Genomic DNA, 20389 nt, shown 5'->3' on the forward strand with positions numbered 1-20389 from the left:
AGGAGTGCCTCTGGCTCTTGCAAGTCTTGCAGCCTTTCCAGAACTTGGCTACAATGTGGGAAGTGCCTGCATGTGGTTACTGCAGTGGACAATTGTCAGCAGCCCCAAACAGCCAGCAGCTTACCCTGGCACCATCACTCCCCACTGGTTTTTCAGGGCAGTGCCTCCAGTGAGACAACTCTGATAAACAGGAAGTTGTTTCCGCTCAGGTGGGCTCACAGCAGTGTATTGCCAGTGAGGTATCTCTCTGTGGACAAATTCCTCAGCACCCCAGGCTTTCCAGAAAGTTTGAAAGGATGACGTCTGTCATCCAAAGGGCAGGTTTCCAACAAATTCTGCAGTGTAGCACCACAACAACTTCTCTGCCATCTAATGAGCCATGGTTCTGCCTTCTTCAAGAGGGTCTAGATCTTAGGCCCAGGTGGGGCTCCTTCCTTGGGTGCTCTATCTACCTCAGCCCTAAGGTTAGTAGCTGCTTTGTATCTGCTATGCCTGTATTCTTTAACGTTCTCTTCACTGCGTGCTAGTCTATCTCTTGTTACTCCAGTCCCTTGCCTTAGCTTTAAATTCTTTATGTTAAACTTTTCTTGATCAAATTACTGTGTACTCTCTCTCACCTTATTGGACTCAGACTGATACAGATGCTGTGACCTCATTACCTTTCCTGTAGGACAATGCCTGACATGATTTAGGTACTCCATAAATAAGAAATAGTTCACTGAATGAACAAATAAACATCTTCATAGGGAGAAAGCAGTATGTTTTCTACCGAGGACTGTATGAAGGCCAAAAGATACCAAACCAAGTTCCTATATAGGCTGAACAAGGGTCAATATAGCAATAGAAATTAATAAAGCTGAAAAGAGTTCAAGATGTATTAAGTTTTACCCTAAGGAATTACAATTTTGACAACAGACTTTTTAAAAAATTAATATTCTCCTGGGGCACCTGGGTGGCTCAGTCATTAAGCGTCTGCCTTCGGCTCAGGTCATGATCCCAGGGTCCTGGGATTGAGCCCCCCATCAGGGTTCTGGCTCAGCGGGAAGCCTGCTTCTCCCTCTCCCACTCCCCCTGCTTGTGTTCCCTCTCTCGCCGCTATGTCTCTCACTGTCAAATAAATAAAAATCTTTAAAAAATTAAGATTCTCCAAAGTGGCTGCACCAGCTTGCATTCCCACCAACAGTGTATGAGGGTTCCCCTTTCTCCACATCCTTGCCAACATTTGTTGTTTCCTGCCATGCTAATATTTGCCATTCTAACTGGTGTAAGATAGTATCTCATTGTGGTTTTGCAAGCTGGTACAGCCACTTTGGAAAACAGTACAGAATTTCCTCAAGATGTTAAAAATAGAGGTACCCTACGACCCAGCAATTGCACTACTAGATATTTACCCCAAAGATACAAATGCAGTGAAAAGAAGGGGCACTTGCATCCCAATGTTCATAGCAGCAATGTCCACAATAGTCAAACTATGGAAGGAGCCGAGATGCCCTTCAACAGACGAATGGATGAAGAAGATGTGGTCCATAGATACAATGGAATATTACTCAGCCATCAGAAAGGATGAATATCCACCATTTGCATCGACATGGATGGGACTGGAGGGGATTATGCTGAGTGAAGTAAGTCAAGCAGAGAAAGTCAATTATCACATGTGGAACGTAAGGAACAGCACAGAAGACCACAGGGGAAGGGAGGGAAACTGGATGGGAAGAAATCAGAGAGGGAGACAAACCATGAGAGACTCGACTCCAGGAACCAAACTGAGGGCTACAGAAGTGGGGGGGGGAGGGAGATGGGGTAGCCAGGTAATGGGCATTAAGGAGGGCACGTGTTGGGATAAGCACTGGGTGTTACACGCAACTAATGAATCGTTGAACATTACATCAAAAAACTAATGATGTACTATATGTTGGCTAACTGAACATAATAAAAAAGTAAAATAAATAAAAATATTAAAAAAGATACATTTACCCCCCAAAAAAATAAGATTCTCTAGTAGCAAATGGCTAAACACAAATCTTTTTTTAAAAGACAAAGCCTACTTGGAGATTAGTCTCTAACTTATAAACTTCAGAATCTATGAAATCTTTATTATTATTATTACTATTATTAAAGAGCCAAGTTATCACAGGGACAATCAGACACATTTTTACTTGTCAAAAAGACAAATTTCTACTCTGGCATTTTCAGTATCAGATGAACACTTCCTCTTTCCTAATATAATTAATAAAAATTTTATTTTAAAAACTTTTCTCTGTTATCCACAATTTAAAAGATTAAATTCATTTTTTAAATACACTCACACACACACACACACACACACACACACACACAAAAAAAACATGGTTCTAACCTTTAAAAAGAAAAATATCTAATACAAGAATTCAACAAATTCACTAATAATTCTAACTTGAGAGAAAGTATGTGGTAAGTACTACAGTAGTTCTGGGATGAAAGGTATAACAGAAGTTACTGACAAACTAGACCTCTAAAGAGCAAACCAGATTTTGGAAAACATGCAGAGGGATGAAGATGGAAGCATTCAAAACACATTTGAAGAAGCCCCCCAAAAAGTGCAGTTTCAGGCACTGACTCAAAAAATTATTGCTAGAAACCTACTATGTATGAACACTATCCTAAGAGGTAAGTTTACTGTAGTGTATGAATCAAATAAGGTCCTTTCCCTGAGTTTATAATAAGTGATGATTAAGTTAAAGAGCAACTAGGTCATAGTATACACTACATAATTCTTGGCTGTAATTACTCCTCTCATCATCACCATCCTTTTATGTAAATGGAGAAAATGCTAACACATTCAGAATAGATGATCTGAAAATAGTATTTGTGGGAAGTGACAACTGCCTGAACTAAGACAATGGGCAGTTGGGATGGAGAACAAGGGTCAAAGAAGAAAGGACTGAGGAGGTAGGAGCTACAGAACTTACGTAGGGGAAGAAGATGAGACGTAGGGGCCAATCCCCAAATCAGCCCCAGAGCAGGATAAGGGAATATAATCTAGGAAATTTCATCAGAAGAGAAAAACTTGCCTAAATGCAAAATGCAAAAAAAAAAAAAAATTGCACTGTGCAAAAACATAAATATAAAAGGTATATTTAAAAATAAACCAATTGCTCTCAATAGTTTTACCAAGGAAACAGAAACAATACATATATAATTTTTCCTATATTTAAGATTGAGAATCATGAACAGCACAAAAGTCAGTCATTCCAGATAGGAAATACTACAGTAAACCAAAATCTTTCGAGGTTGTTTGTGTGGAGATCAGAGGTAGTTGCAGGAACAAAACTCACAGAACCTAGCGACTGACAATATGCCCCTCAGATAATGACATAACTGTTATATTAAAAACTGGTTTTTACATTAAAAGCCAATTGTTTACTTTTAGGTGACAAGTAGACTAAACTCTAAAGCAGAAATATGTGCTTGTTTCCGTGAAGAACAGACACCTATCGCCACAAGAGTTGGAAGATATAAGCACCTCCAGTTCTCCTGCTCAGAAGTTTCCTGACTGCACACTTATCTTCCAACAGTGTCACAGGATGAACGCAACAGTCCTATTTCCACACTCTAATCACACTCACTTAGCACTGAATGAAAATACAATGCTTAGAGGAGTGGTATACATGTCAAATAATACACTGGTAAGTAGAATTCTAATCTACTAAGTAGAATTCTAATGTCAGTTTCAGCTGACAATTGGTTGCTATGGGCTCTGGGAAGAATTAAAAATATCTAAAGATTGTTCCTAGAATCTCTCCCTGAAAGGTCTTGATAGCAATTTTTAACTGCACCAGTCTGCTGCAGCTTTAAAAACACAGGGGCACAGACACACTTCAATAGTCTTAACTAGGAAGCAGACCTGGGTCATCTTTGTTCTCTCACCAACTGTTCAATTCTTAATCTCCAAGAAAATTCTCTGTGCTTCAGTTTTCAGATTAAATGCTGATACAGGTGGCACCATTAAGAGACATATCAAGAATATGTAAAATCCAGATGGAGAGGTTAAAATCTTCTGGATTCCCCTTCAGTCTAAACCTATAAAATCTACATTTTAATAGCAGATTTTCCAGAGACCACAAGATTTCTTTTTGCATATGCCCTTGATGGAATTAATGAGAGAAGGAGAGAAAAGCATATGCTTAAATAAGCCTGGGGGCAACTATAACAAAGGATGAAATTACAGTTTATTAACACAATTCCAGCACTCATAGCATATTGCGGGCTCTAAATATTCCAGAAAGAACATGCACTATACAATCCAATCTCTGTAACTAATGTGCTTATAGACTTTAAGAGGGTGATATATACCAGCTAAATATTGGTCAAAATAGTAGCTAACATTTAGACATCTGCTTTAAAGAGAAGCATCTCTTCCACCTGCTTCTACAGGCCACAAAGATACACTCTAGTTAACATATTACTGACAGGATGATGAGAAAGCTCCTGTCAGACGCTGGCCAGCCGGGTGTTTGAGACAAAATGCACAGCCCCAGCTGACTAGTTAAAGAAAGTCTGGTGAGGTACAATTATAGAGGCATATGACAAGACTTCATGCCTGACTGATTTGAGAACCAATGACATGACTTTAAACAGCAATCTTCTCTACCTCTGGTCACAAAACAGCAATAAGTCAACTGATATACTCTTGTAATATCATGATTTATTCCTTTGCTTTGAATACATGAGACTTTGGTATGATGTTCTGCTAGTCTATCAGAGATTCACTTGGGGCTTAAACATCTAGGGCCTGCCTACAGCATGTATAAAATCAGTGTTCTTGTTCAGTATTACCAGGAACACTTCTTTTTTTTTTTAATTTTAAAGATATTATTTTATTTTATTTTGACAGAAAGAGACCCAGCGAGAGAGGGAACACAAGTAGGGGGGAGTGGGAGAGGAAGCAGCAGGCTTTCCGCAGAGAAGGGAGCCCAATGTGGGGCTCGATCCCAGGACCCTGGGATCATGACCTGAGCCGAAGGCAGACACTTAACGACTAAGCCACCCAGGCGCCCCACCAGGAACACTTCTGTGTGAACTTGATAATGTATGTATCAACAGAATAAACACTAAACTGTTTATGTCTCAATTCATTAAACTTAAATACAGAAAAATGTAATAATAGGTCCTAACAAAATACCACACTTCAGGGGGTGGGGTGGATAAATAGGCGATGGGCATTAAGGAGGGCACCTGCGATGAGCACTGAGTGTTGTATGTAAGTGACGAATCACTAAATTCTACACCTGAAACTAATATTACACTGTATGTTAACTAACTGGAACTTACATAAAGACTTGAAACAAACAAAACAAATAAAAAATACCACACTTTAATATGGAGGTAAACTCATGAAAAATTTAAAAACATATCACTACTCTTGATAGTTCTACTAACGTATCTCAAGACTAATTTTTTTTTAATTTTAAAGTTTATCTCTATAAATTACAAATTATAATTTTAACTACAAACAGTACCTAAGGAAAGAGACCTTTAAGCAATCTGATTCTCTACCAGTGTATCACCACTAAACACCCAGCAAGCTATAAGGTTGACTACCATGATTCTAATAAAATATGGTGTTGAAGAGTAAACGCATACAAACAAAATTCCTAAAACCATAATGAAATTATAAATGTAAATGCACCTTAAGTTATATATGTTCTTCCAATAGTTAAAATTTTGGCTGTAGATTTAAAACAAGGAAAATGAGTAAAATTTCTTGCATTAATACCAAATACAATATAGTCTTCATGATATATAAAATAAGAATGTAAAAAGCTTAAAAGAAAGTCAATTCATTAACACTTAACTATTCCTTCTTTGGTTGTTTTAGAGATTTCACTAAATTCTTCCTAAAAAATAGCTTATTTCGAATTTATGCTATAGTACTGGTCTTTGACCTTAAATGTTACTACGCATGGAACTTACAGCAGATATGTGTATGAATTTTTCAAGATAGATTGAAGTAAAACAGCTTCCCCCACATAAGAAGGGTAAGGAGATCCTGAAAGCAAGCTTGAGTTACGTTTCTTTTATCAGTCCTACTGTCCCAGGGAATGAACCAAAACAAAGCTGTTAACTTAGAAGTGACATCACCATCAAGTTTTCATGAATTTTCATAAACAATTGGCAGAAGTTTACCTCAAACATAAAAAACAATTCCCTGAATAAATACCAAGCCTTTATTAAAATAATTTTATTATTTAACTCAAATAAAATTAAAGGGTAGTAGGCATGTTAACATTTACTCTAAACTGCAGATCTAGTCTTTTATAAAATTATAGTTAATAATCATTGCATCATGATTGAATGTTATGCAGATACAATTCTAAGCACATCATATACATATGTATATTATACATGTGCATATATATACGTATTTGTTTACATAGCTATAGAGACAGAGACAGATCTCCTTAATCTTTACAACAACCCTATGAGATTAAGACTATATTACTCCCATTCTCCCAGTTTACATGGGAAGAAACTGAGTCAGAGAAAGGTTACCACATTAAGAGGTGTTTATAAATTGCAGCAAACACCAATATTTTACAATAGTCATATACTCAGATTTATTTCAAATGTTTTTGTAAATAGGGAAGCTTATACATTCATTCACATAGCTCACTGCTGCACTTTAATGAGATCTCTGCTCAATACTACCCCATTAAAGCAGCTTTCCATGACCACTCTACATAAATTGAAACCTGCCCCTCACAACTTTCATCCTGCACACACACTCACTTTATCACTTATCCCTTGGCACTCACCACCAGAAGACATAACAGCTATTTCTATTCATTCATTTCTTTATTTGTTTCATCAGTTCAATATAAGCTCCAAGAGTATTTGAACTTTGCTTTGCTTACTGCTGGATCCTTAATGCCTAGAAAGTGCGGAGCATATGGTAGGTTTCATGATAAGATTTAGTCCCTAGGCCTCTGAGACAGTTTTTATAATCTTTTTAATCTCCAGGACAATACCCATATAGAAATATTATTTATAATCTTGAAAAAATAATGTTTAAAAGGAGGAAGAGAATGGGGAGAAGAATGGTTTTACTTCAATGATAAATTAAAAATAGCAGAAAAGCAAATATATAAAAAGTACCAAATGACTCAGATTAAATTTCTCAATATGATTTTAAGAAAATGCAAATTACCTGTGTCACTGACTTGTGCTTATTCTCTGATTATACTACATCATATGTTTAAATGCATATAATGTGCTTTTCAATATGTAAAATAATATATTTTCAATATTTCTGGAAAAGTGGGCATATCAATATTATAATTCAAAATCTCAAAAGTGTATTTTTTCAAATGTAGAGTAATGGAAATAACCCAAAATTAGAATCAGGACACCCAGTTTCACATTACCTGTCCCTAATTAGCTGTTTGGCCCTGGGGTGGCCATTTAACCTGCCGAAAAATATGCTTCTCATTCTTAAAGACTAAATAGATATCCCAGAAAACTCCTGAAACTGCTAACATACTAAAACTTCATAGAATGAGGTTTTCATTTTTACTATGGGAGAACAAAACAAAAAATATGATCTTATTCTTGTCAATTAACCAAATTTGTAAGGAAGCAAAATTTCATGCAACATTACATGTTTTTAATAAATATCTGTTTAAATTTATATTAAATTTTTTAAGTCAAAATATTAAAATTATAATGCTTACAGTAGAAAAAAGTTAGGAAACCTAGCAAAATACTTTTGAATATTTTTCTATGACCCAAGAAAACTCCTATTCTCATTGCCTTTACCACAGTAATGAAGACCTTCCAAAAGAACATTTCAGCGAGTAGCATAAAAACCTGTGATTAAAAAAAAAATGCTACTTTGACTTTTAAGTTATTATCAGCCTGAAGAGCTCCTCCAAATCAGAACTATTATAGAAGCTACTCCCAAACCACTACTTGGCAACAAAGATGAATCTACCTATTACCAGGTTAGGATAGCAGCTATTATCATGGCCCCTTGATTTCTTTCAAGTAGCTCCAATGGAAAAAGCCACAAGTGAATAATAAAGATCTCATAATAGCTCTTAAGAATTCTTTATATGGTAGAAGGCACTAAAATGAACTCTGGAGAGTTAAAAAGAAAAAAAAAAACTCTCATCTCCTGATAAGAAAAAATAATTAACCTGACTTAATGCATCTGAGAAGGCCTTCTATAAATCAGACTTTTGTACTTCAAGAGCCAGATTAAAACCATATATCAAAAAAGTATGTAGATATTGTCTCATAAGTACACATAGAACATTTCTAAGTCTGCGGAGGTTCGTGGGTCTTTTTGTGAAATGCTCAATACATTTTTCTTAAAAGGAGAAGTGTGAAGTACTTACAGTGCTTAATTTGCTAGAGGTAATAATGATGCGCCTCTCATGTAACATGCTGGCATACAGTTGCAGCATATTATTCACATCCACAGCAACAAAATATTCTGTAAGATTTCTCTGTACAAGTGAAAAGTAATTGTGTAAAAGTTAGAGCTCATGGTGATTATGAAGGAAAATATTTTATACATATACCAACAAGTTTTAAAGTTCAAAGGATGTTATAATTAAAAATGGTATTCATTAAAATAATTAAATTTAATACTATTCTGCAGCTACAAAAGGCACATAACGTTCTATTATTATTTGAAACATAATCCTACCCCAGCAAAATGTTTCTCAGAGGGTAATCAGAGGATCATACATTTTCCACTCTCCCTCCCCAAGTACTTATAAAAGAAGCTGATTTCCTGGGCCCCAACTATAGACTTGCTGACTTATAATCTTCAGAGTATGGCTCCAAGTATCTGTTTTTTTTAAAAAAAAAAAAATCCTGATAATTCTTATATACACTGAAATTTGAGAACTGCTGTTCCAGAAAATATATTTAGGTCTGTTTATGTTTGCCAATCACTCAGTAGGCAACATCACTGTCTGACAGTATGTACCATGTGCAAGGCACACAAAGATTGAGATGGATTCATAAAGCAGATCTTTGGTCCTTTACTAAGGAAAACCTATTTTTTATATCCCATGTCAGACCTATTCTATGCTCCTATAACCAAATAAATTTTGGTGTTAGCCTAATTTCCTTGATTTAAGACTTTATATTATTTCCCCAACATAAGATCAAAATTGGCAGAAGCTACATTAACTTTGATTTTTAGAACTTCTCCTTCTTATTTTTAACTTTCTGTACTCAAACTTAAGCATGTCAGAAAGTTATAATGAAGAGACTGAATAACCTATGATAATAAAATGAAACTGTAGTATTAAATAGACTATGACCTAGGAGGTAAAAACTTTTAGTTGCGCAAGAAACCAAGAAATCCAATAAATAGTTTCTTTGGTTTCCAGAAGGCAGAAATTTTACCAGGACAAACTGGTAATGACAGGGCATATAACAGAATCTGTAGTATCAGTGAGTGATGCTGAACTTAGTAGGGAGAAATCCATTTGCTGTTTTCTATATTTGAGGTCTACCTCATCTTCAAATTCAGCTCTTCATATAGATTACTTTTATGGCATTCAACCTTAGTATTTTCCCTATAGCCTCAAAGAAAAATAATTTCTAGATGGAGAAATAATTCTCAACACAGAATGCTGTGTTGATAACCTATTTTAGGCCCACATTAAAAACAGCTTCATCTAGTCTTTTCATAGGAGTTATCTGGACTCATCTGTACTAAAAATACCACTAGACAGTCTTGGTTTGATATTGGAAAATTTACAACTGTCTCCCCAGACTTCATTCACTCATAACCCATGTACTTTTGGAAACCAAACACTTAGGTTTGAAAACATTTTGAGAAGAACAAACAGTAGAATTCTGAAAAAAATAATAAGTATTTCTGGAAATTTATTTTTTTCCTGTTGATGTTTCTTAACTTTTTATTGAATTATTTCTACTGATTCATTGTATCTTTCCAAGAGAAGTTGAAAAAAAGTACATAAGATAAAATTTCCTTTTCACACAGCAACCAAAAGCCTATTTGTCACTTCTACTTTCCATGTAAATTTTTCTACAGAATATTAATTTATAATAACTATTAAAACACTGAAACTATTTCTAGTATGGCTACAATTAGGACCCTAAATAAAATGCAAACTTTAGTAATTTTTATAATTTCTTGCAGTATCCCTCAAGCCCTACAAAATATATGTCACTTGAATTAAAATCAAGAAGTCAAGTACAGGACATTAAGATTTTCATAGGGTTATACAAGTAATCTAAAATGCTACGGTCAGTTCACTTAAGTAATTATGGGTGTGAAAATGCTACAGTCAGTTCACTAAAGTAACTATGTGTGTTCTATACAATATTACACAGTCACTCAAATTCCCTAAACATTGCCTGTATTTATCCCCTACCAAGTAGAGTTGTCTTAGATATTTCCTCTACCTGATCCAGGAGAGCTCAGGACCTATTATACATATGTATATATAGTGATCCTACTGAACTACCTCAAGTGGTAGAAACAGTTTTTCTCATAAAATTTTCCTTACCTACAACCAGATATTAAGAAGGGAATAAAGTAGCAGACACATCAAGAAAAAAAAAGAGATATTCCTATTTCTTATTTCTAACAAAACAGATAATTACAATGTATTCTATTTCTCTATACAGAAATCTTTAGGCATTGAGACCAAAATAAATAAAATTCATAATATGAGAAGCATTAAAAAATATAGAAAACAGGGGCGCCTGGGTGGCTCAGTCGTTAGGCATCTGCCTTCAGCTCAGGTCGTGATCCCAGGGTCCTGGGATCGAGCCCCACATCGGACTCCCTGCTCCGCGGGAAGCCTGCTTCTCCCTCTCCCACTTCCTCTGCTTGTGTTCCCTCTCTTGCTGTGTCTCTGTCAAATAAATAAATAAAATCTTTAAAAAAATATATAGAAAACAGAAAACTTACACTCTCAGGAATTGTTGGGAGTCCAGTTACATCTGGGGCAATGAAGTAGGAATGCTAATAAATAGAAATAAATCAATAAGAAAAGCAGAATTAAAATTTGATAGCAATATGTATGTAATTTGGAAAAAAATAAGAAAAGATACATCAACTAAATTAATAAATGCCAAGGATTAACATTTAGGTTTCTGAATTTGAGCAATTCTTAAATAACATGGCAGGTTTATATGATATTGAACAATAACTTTCTCAAAGAGTTAAGTGTTGGTTAAAAATATTCAATTTTAAAACTGAAATAAGAATCCTGGAAAAAGTTTATTATGACCAAAAAGTATATTACTGAAAAAAATATATATATACATATAAACACATTTAGGGAGACTGGAAAATAATGAGGTTGCTTACCCAAGAATATATCAAAATCTATTAAGATTCCCGAGTTTCTATAGTAAGTCACAACAAAATTCTCTGGTACATATCAGCTACTATATTATTTAGAAAGCAGCAATAGGACATAATTTTTAAATATTTAAAACTTTTTTAAAAATGTAATGATCTCAAAATATGACCCTCAGACACCCACTAAACAAATAGTAATTAGCTTCTATAATATTCAAAGCAATATAACAGTTCATGGATCTATTTACATAAAAAGTATATTGTGTATGTCATGTTCCCCAAATGTTCCCAAATTTTACCACCCAGAATCAGCACAACTAAATCACCAGAATTGTTTTATTTTCTGTTCATATTAATCTCCAAAATTATTTTCCTACCTTAATCACATAAGGACATATTTAATACTGTCTTATAATTAAAGACTGGAAAAGAAACATTCTAGCCAATACTGGGCACAGTTAACTAGTCAAAACAGGCTAGTTAGTACAGTCATAATATAAAATTTTCCAGGGGAGAAGAACAATATGAGATAAATCACAAGATCTCCTGAGACCTTGTGACAAAAAATGTGACAGAAATCTTATGTTGTGAATGCACGTTAACATTACTACTACTGACAATGGAGAATATGCATAGATTTGGTCTCTATTAGCTACTTTATTTGGAGGAGTTTTTAATTGAACTGTATTTCATAAAACTATGCTCTAAAAGATTGTATAAACAGAAAATATACTCCAAATGATTAATTTTCTTAAAAGAATCAAATTAACCATTTCCCAAAGGACTGGAATGAATCTTAAAAACAGACTGAAAGAAGTAATTATTTTCTCAGTTTAATCATGATTTTTAGAAGCCAATGTCCTTTTAACTCACCGGTACTAGGAAGGGCTGATCTTTCAGAACTTGCTCACTGGCAATAAATATCTCTTGGTTCTTATAATATATGAGAGAAAAAATGAATATTTTACTTTCATGGGGGGAAGTTTACACAATTTGCTGTGTATTTGAGACAAACCCATGTAGCCATATTATCCACTGAAAGTACCATTAATTATAAATGCTATTTTAAATGCTGTTTTGCTAATTTTATGCTAGAAAAATCTCAAAGAAAGTATTTTCATTCTCAACAGAGAGTAGAAAATGCTGTGGATATTTAATGATTTTGAAATGTACTTTCAAAATAAGCATTTACATTAAATATTAACTTTTTATACAATCTGTGATATTCTCGTGGTTTCAATGTCAAACCTTGAAAAATTCATGTGTTGGAGCATTCACAAAATATGATATTGTAAGAGAGTAGAGTAGTTTCCCAAGGCTTCTCACATTTTTCTATCGGAAATTGTGCAAACAAAATTTTCTTTCCACTTTATGTAAGAACAAAAATTCCCAGGATGATCAATCTTAATTGGGCATCATAAAACTAAAACCTCAACAAGTAGCTGAAGACAAGTGCTTTTGGATCCCAACTGTGCCAGTCTTGAACAGCACAACACTTTAGTTAAAAGTTGTTGCTGAAATCAAATGGTAATTACTAAATGGATTTTACACAAATTTAAGACAATATTTTATCAACCAGGTGAATCTGCCAATTCTTTTGATACCGTATTGAGAAAAGGTGTACAAGATTTGAAAGTTGCCATAGACATTGGCTCAAAGGCTTACAAGAAGGCTTAAATTATAGAAATGACTGTCATACGTAGAATAGAACGCAGTCACTCAAATTCCCTAAACAAGATTATTTCAGCTACGGTACAAAATATCTTGTCCATATGAAATAAAATTTCAATTCACTAACAACTAATATTAGGATAGCTTTATCATAGTATATCTAGATACATCTATCATTTCACATAATTCCCCAACTTTCTCAAAAATGGACTCACTCAATTTCTCAAATGAAGAAAAAGAATCAAAAGATATTAACTTTTTTGCTTAGTATCACATATTTAGTGACTGTGACTTAAACCAGTAACTTCTATTCTTATATATTAAGAGGTCTAATAGTTTTTGATTTATGATTCTTACTAATAAAGGTGAAGTGTTTCAATATCCAGTACTTTTGAAATGTATTTTTGTAAGATATTTACTCCAGAACAAATGATACTCCAATTTAAAGGCAGCATACTTTTAAAAATCTCTCATTAATGCTCTAGAATAGCTACCTCTATTATCTTAGCACCTATATTTCCTCCACCCTTTAACAAAGTGTTAGAGTCATCTTATATATAAAACTCCTTCAAAGAATGACACTTATTTTTGATAATCTGGAGCTTTTCTTTGTTCGTAATATTTTTCCTTTGCCTTTCTACTTCATTCCACTAACCATTAACCTGGCATTCCTTTGGGTTTAGTGACCTACAAATCTGAGTTTCTCCTTAACTGTTCCCTAATTCTTTCACTGGATCTGCTTTCTTCTTCTATGCAGTTTATTCGGGCAATTAGACGTTGGCTTCTGCTTTATTCTCTCTATATTCTGTCCTTTAAATAACTCAAGTATTCCTACAACTATTTCTGCAGATGACTACTATCTCTGGGTTAAAAATTCCAGGTTATCCTTAGCTTTCCAGTCTACAATCTCCAAATGACTATTAAATATTTCCACTTTGGCAGTGTGCAACAAAAGAGGGTGCAGACATAAAGGTGTGGAGATCACAGGGAAAAAAGAACACTTTATGATGTTAACAACACAGGAAAGTTTCACAAAGGTGGGAAGTGAGCTAGTTCTAGACTAAAGATGGACTGAATACAAAGAGGCTTTAGTAAAAAAGGAAGGTGTACAAATGAGAAAGCACGATGTTCATTCAAGAAGATGAACAGAACAATGTGACCAGAGTAGGAAATCAATCAAGGAAAAAAAAGTGAGACATTAAAATGAAAAGGTAGACTGAAGCTAAGTAGTGTGTGGTCATGAAAGCCTGGTGGAAAGTTTGGACAAATTTTACAGAAAACGGGGAGCTTTTAGATTTCAGCAAGAAACTTTATATAGTTTAAGGAAGTTTAATCTGACAGACTTTTGTAAAAGAATTAGAAAGAGAGACTCTAAAGTAAGAACTATTTAAAGTGCTAAGCGTCTGAACCAGGTTGCTGACAGTAAAAATAGAAAGAACAGAATAATGTCAGAGAAGACTATTAAGCAAAATTACAGGAAAAATTTAGGTAAGAATAAAGTTATTACCAAACAAAGAATATAATGAAAATAACAATTTCTTTATCGTGCAAAAAAGCAAAAGACCTATGAATACGATTACATACACTTCAATTTACTTTTTCTTTCAATTTCTCTTGCATCATTATATATTTTTCTTCCTTGTAAGTTGCACCATTTACCATTATATTGGAAGAACTAAAATGAATATAAATAAATTTTAATATTTTTTGATATGCTGAATATTAATGAAAATATCCACATTTGTGTTCATTAACTTTGAACATTTACAGAATCTCCCAAAATACTAATGTGCTCATTAAAAGTTTCAGCAGTAAGTAATCTACACCACCACAGGCTTACTGTTTGACAAACTTCGATCATATTTTCAGTGTTTGGTGTTTATAAGAGAGGATGGTTTGCAGTGTGGGAAAAGAAGAAACTTTTCACTCACAATTTTTATCGTATGGTTAGTTATATGCTATACTTTCAATTCTTATTTATGTACTGTTTTCATTTTCTGAAGGTTATTGTGTGTGTATACGTGTGTCTGTATTTCCTTATTATGGACAGAGTTCACCACCTGAAAATCAATATTCCTCACAAAATATTCTCATATTTGATTACTTCTAGTGTAATATATAAAAAACCTGTGATTTAAGAACTACAAAAATATACATCTAATATACATTATGATAGTTGAAGCATGGCAAAAAGTCCCAATATCATCATACAGTAATGTTCTTACGAGCACTGACGTTTCCCTGGTGGCAGAGTTTCTTGAAGGTGCATGTGTTCTTAAATGAGAAAGTGCTATGACAAAAACATCAATTAAAAGTTGAATACTTACCACACTCAAACTGACAGGAGTGTTTGCCTTTGGTACTGGGTGGCTATAGAGTGACTTGAGAGTTTCATTCAAATCACTTTCCTAGAGTAAAATTAAAAAGTACATTTTATAAATGAATTATATACGAAGCAATATAATTAAAACTACTTGATAAATCATGCACTGTGCCTTTTCATATTAGACATGTTTTACACAACTGCTTTCTACAAGAATGTTTCAAATAACTGAAATTGAAATATTTAAATTTAATAAATACGGAAAAGATAATCAAATATCTTTATACAGAAAGCATAATAACAATATTTCCATTTAGTTTAAATCTGTATTTGGCAAAACTTCATTACTATAAAATACACTGATGCTAGCTATAGAGGAGATCACTTAAATCATTAAATCCAAGAACAATGGGATTGAATAAAAATAATACAACTTTTTATCAGATCACTGAATGCTTCCATTTTCCATTTTAATTTTAAAATCTTAAACCTAATTTTTAAGGAATAGATACAATTTAGTATGATCACTGTACTAAGATACAGTGTACAGGTTATTCTAAATAGTTCTTTTCTAAACAGCTTTCAGTCACTACTTGACCAACAATAAATGGGATTAAATAAAATATATAACACATCCACTTCCTAGGATATGTATAATAATAATGTACCTTGATATGCACACCACTTTTTCTAAATTATGCATATAAACCCAGTAATAAATATATGAAGGTAGCTTTTTATATACGTGATTTTTATATTCTCTTAAAATGTTTAGGTGGGGACATATATCAAAAGAAATGGCAATTGCTCAATAAAGGTAATAATTAATTTTAAGGAATTTGGATATGAGGCACATAACTTCCCACAATTTGTCTTATAAATTAACTAACAAACCTTAATAATTCCAATTTCTGTAACTGTCTGCAAAGTGTGCACTCAAAACTGCTTATCTGGAATTCTCTTTAGAATGATTTAAAAGAAAAGACTATAGAATTTATCTCTTGACCATTTAAGCAATGAAATATAGCCACAGAATATTCTGGATGATATTAATGCTCTGTCTATACAAATTTCCTACAGCTACATAGGTTTCTTAAAGTCTAGCTTTTAAAATTTCTTTATACTTGCCTGATGTTGATCAGGTAAGGATAACTTCAATTATAAAATATAAATATCAATCTATATAGCCTGTGGCACTGGATTAAAAATAAAAAGAAAAAATATTACAATTATAGATTTACTTCTGGTTTTTTAATTAATACTGTGAACCTACAATATGTATTCCTCTAATTAGGAACATAAATGTAGTCTCTCTTATTCCCTTTTCAGAAAACTAAAATTATAAGGATTTGCTCACAGTATTTTCTTTTATATATCCCAGCATTATTGATGGTCTCAGAGAAAATGACATATGGTAGATATATAAGCATTAATTTAACAATAAGAGTTTCTAAAAGTAAAATATTCAAAATTTGGATGACTAATAGAATTAATGCTAGTTCCACATGTATACTCACAAAAACAAAGAACAAGAAATAATCACAAAGTAGAATTCTGGTTTTAAGTTTCCATTACTATAATTAAATACTTTTATTTCCAGTTATTTTCCTAGGAAAATGACCGTATAGCTTCAACATAAAATTGTTCAAATGTAAAATGACCTTCTAATGAGTATTTCACAGAATTAAGTACATCAAGTGTAGAGGGGGAAATATTTACACAAACACGCACAAAAACACCTGAACTTTTGACAAACACCAAAACCTTGCTATTATAATATAAAATCTGATTGTCAAATTAGGAGATTGCTCAGAAGAAGTGTAAAAGGAGTATCTTAATTCAATAATAATACATTTAAATTCTATTTAATTAAAAGTATCTGGAGTAGTATGTGTGCTGAATTCAGGTTTTGTTTTGTTTTTTAAAGATACTTACTTTGAATCTCAAAAGATGAGTGTTCTATCAGTAATCATGAGTGAGTGACATAATCTTGAAAGACAACTATGTAGGATTATGTTCTGGAAAATTTGAGTGGTTCAAAATAATTGGATAGTACATTATGTGTAGGAAAGAAGAAGCAGATTAGCCAGGAAAGAGTATCAGAAACCAGATCATGGAGCTTCTTATATGTCAGGCTGCATACAAGTTTAGATTTTATTCTAAGAGAAGAAAAGGAAGCTATGAGAAGACTGTAAGCAGTGGAATGATATAATCAGGTTTCAGAAAGAACATTCTTAAAGATCAAAATATAGTGGTACTTATAGCTATGAGTATGTATGAAATGCTCATAAATGTATAGAAAGAAGAGAAAACTAAGAATATAAAATAAGAACATCAAAGTTTTAGGTATAGAAAGGAGAAAAGACCACAGAAAGACTTAGTATACGGTTAGAAACAAAGGAAAAACAATGTCAGGCCAATCCAGAAAACTATAATCTCAAGAGTAATAAAGTATCAAATGAAAATTTATTTTTTTAAAGTATTTATTTATTTATTTATTTAAGAGAGAGAGAACATGTAAAGCAGGGGGAGGGGCAAAGGGGAAGGAGAGGGAGGAGGGGAAAGACCCTCAAGCACACTCCTCACTGAGCATGAAGTCCAACATGGGGATCAATCTCAAGACCCGGAGATCATGACCTAAGCTGAAACCATGAGTCAACACTTAACCAACTGAGCCACCCAGGTGCACCTTGAATGAGAATTTAAAAAGATAACAAAAGGATGGAAAATACACCCTGAATTTAAAAATTAGAAAATCACAGGTAATCATTAAAAATTTTTTAAAAACTTTTATTTGAATTAAATTATATCAAATAGCACAGCCCATATCTTAGTAAATTAGTTCTTATAAAAAACATCAAACAATAATTAAGGGGAAAATTGTACAAAATCCTAGAGAAGTTGATTAATTCAAAAGCACACTTCAGCATTTTCATTTTTATTTTTAAGAAAAAAAAAGATAAAGACCTAAATGTAAGAGCTAAAACTAAAATTCTTAGAAGAAAACATATGGGAAAAGCATCATGACATTGAATTTGTAATTTCTTGACATTACACTGAAAGCATAAGCAACAAAAGAAAAAAGACATATTTGGACCTCATGAAAATTAGAAACTTTTGTGGATCAAAGGACATAATCAACAAAGTAAAAAGGCAACCTATGGAATTGAAGAAAATATCTACAAATCATATATCTAATAAGGGATTAATATCTAAATATATAAAGAACTCCTGCTACTCAACAAAACATGCTTAAAAATGGACAGAGAACTTGAAGATATTTTTCCAAAAAAGAAAATTAAATGACCAATAAGCACATGGATACACTCTATCACAATTCATTAAAGAAATACAAATCAAAACCACAATGATATACCACTTCATACCCATTAGAATGGCTATTATAAAGACAAAACAAGGAGGCATTTCAAGAGGGCAGAGTAAGTCCTGGTTTCACCTCCTCCTATGGACACAGCAAATCTACAGCTACATATGAAATAATTCCCTCAGAAAAATACCTGAAAACTAGCTAAATAGCTCCTGCACAACAAAGTATAAAAGAACCACACTGAGAAATGTAGAAGAGACAGAGATACGATCTCATTCAAAATCCCATCCACCATGTGGTGACCAACAATCAGGAGGGATCTCAAGGAGTTTCTCCCTGATAAGCAAGGGGCTTGTGACATATACCAGGCACCTCAACTCTTTAGACCTGCACCAGAGAGATGAGTGCCCCAAATGTCTGGCTTTGAAAACCAAGAGGGCTTACATCGAGGAGAACAAAGAGTTGTAGGGAATAGAGCTTCTACTCTACTCTTAAATAACTAATGCAGACCCACCTGCCTCAGGACCAAGCACAAAAGCAGCAGTATGAAGAGCACCTGGACCTACATGAAGGAGATTCATTTGCTAATCTTAAAGCATCTGCCAGAGGAGGAGGGGCTTATTCAAACTCTCTCCAGATTAGAGGTGCTGGTGGGTGTCATTTTTGCTTTCTCCCTCTACCTTTCTAGTGGTGGGGACATCCTGGCCCTGTACCATCCCTGCAGCCCCATGAGAGCCGGCAGGAATTCACAGCCTACACAGGGGATGCCCCTTGAACATCTGGCTCTGGTGGCCGGGGAGAATTATGTTTCTGGGCCCCACAGGTCTGAAATAATAGAAGAGAAAGTTATTGGCAGGCTACCACCCCCAGGGCACTACAAACAGCAGAAGGAAACACAGTTTTCCTATTTACTCATCCTGGAGCTTCTACTGAGGGGCACACTTTAGGATTACCACACATCTAGAGGCTATCAATGTACTCTCAGTGAACATAGGCCAGGGGATATCATCTTTGCACTCTTCCTTGGCCTTGCTGCAGCTCACCAGTACCTCCCTGAAAGGAGTTCATACACTTGTGTGAAGCCACACTTTTTGCCACTGTCACCAAGAGTATGTCTCCAGACTGTTCTGAAGACCAGCAGTCTTTCTGACTACTGTCCTGCAAAACTATTTATTCACATACCTTTGAAGCTGCTGCCTGAGGGTCTAGCTTCCAACCACCCTGAAACTAGGGGCTGATAGATCCCTCCCTCTGGAACATTCAGAGAATGTGGCACTATCTCAACAACTAGGAGCTATCAATAATAAATCAGGCTGCTTAGACAATCACAAAGGTTCAAGAGACAACCAAGAGCTAGGGAAGGGTTGTATGATAAGGTTCATCCACACAAGGTCATTCTTTCAAGAATGAGATAGCTATTTCATCTAATGCATAGAATAGAAAGCCAACCAAAATGAGGAAACAGAAATATATTCCAAATGAAAGAACAAGATAAAGCTCCAGAAAAAAAAAGCCTAGAAGAAGTGGAGATGAGTAATTTACCTGATAAAGAGCTCAAAGTAATGGTTACTCACTGAAATTAGGAGAACAGTGGATGAACACAGCAAGAATTTCAAAAAGAGGAAATATAAGAAAGTACCAAATAGAAGTCACAGAACAATAACTAAACTGAAAAATACACTAGAGAGGTTCAACAGCACACCATCATCAGGCATCTGGAAGACACGGCAGT

At 34.1% G+C, this 20389-nt stretch overlaps 1 protein-coding gene across 9 annotated transcripts in view; it reads right to left on the reverse strand.

The window, feature by feature from the left end:
• Positions 1-20389, reverse strand: part of DENND1B (DENN domain containing 1B) — a 267467-nt gene that overhangs the window by 129435 nt on the left and 117643 nt on the right. For 7 of the 9 annotated variants that reach the window (XM_073884621.1, XM_073884620.1, XM_073884623.1 and 4 more), the window contains 4 exons: positions 15334-15414; positions 12209-12268; positions 10940-10993; positions 8376-8486 (listed from right to left, as the gene is read on the reverse strand). In XM_073884621.1, coding sequence (XP_073740722.1) covers positions 8376-8486; positions 10940-10993; positions 12209-12268; positions 15334-15414 — 306 coding nt within the window. The remainder of the gene's footprint in view (positions 1-8375; positions 8487-10939; positions 10994-12208; positions 12269-15333; positions 15415-20389) is intronic. The other 2 variants (XM_073884624.1, XM_025855137.2) reach the window with 1 other exon arrangement.

Source organism: Callorhinus ursinus, unplaced genomic scaffold (genome assembly GCF_003265705.2).
Source record: "Callorhinus ursinus isolate GAN/ISIS: 27379988/994484 unplaced genomic scaffold, GSC_fseal_2.0 scaffold57, whole genome shotgun sequence".
NCBI classification, from domain to species: Eukaryota; Metazoa; Chordata; class Mammalia; order Carnivora; family Otariidae; genus Callorhinus; species Callorhinus ursinus.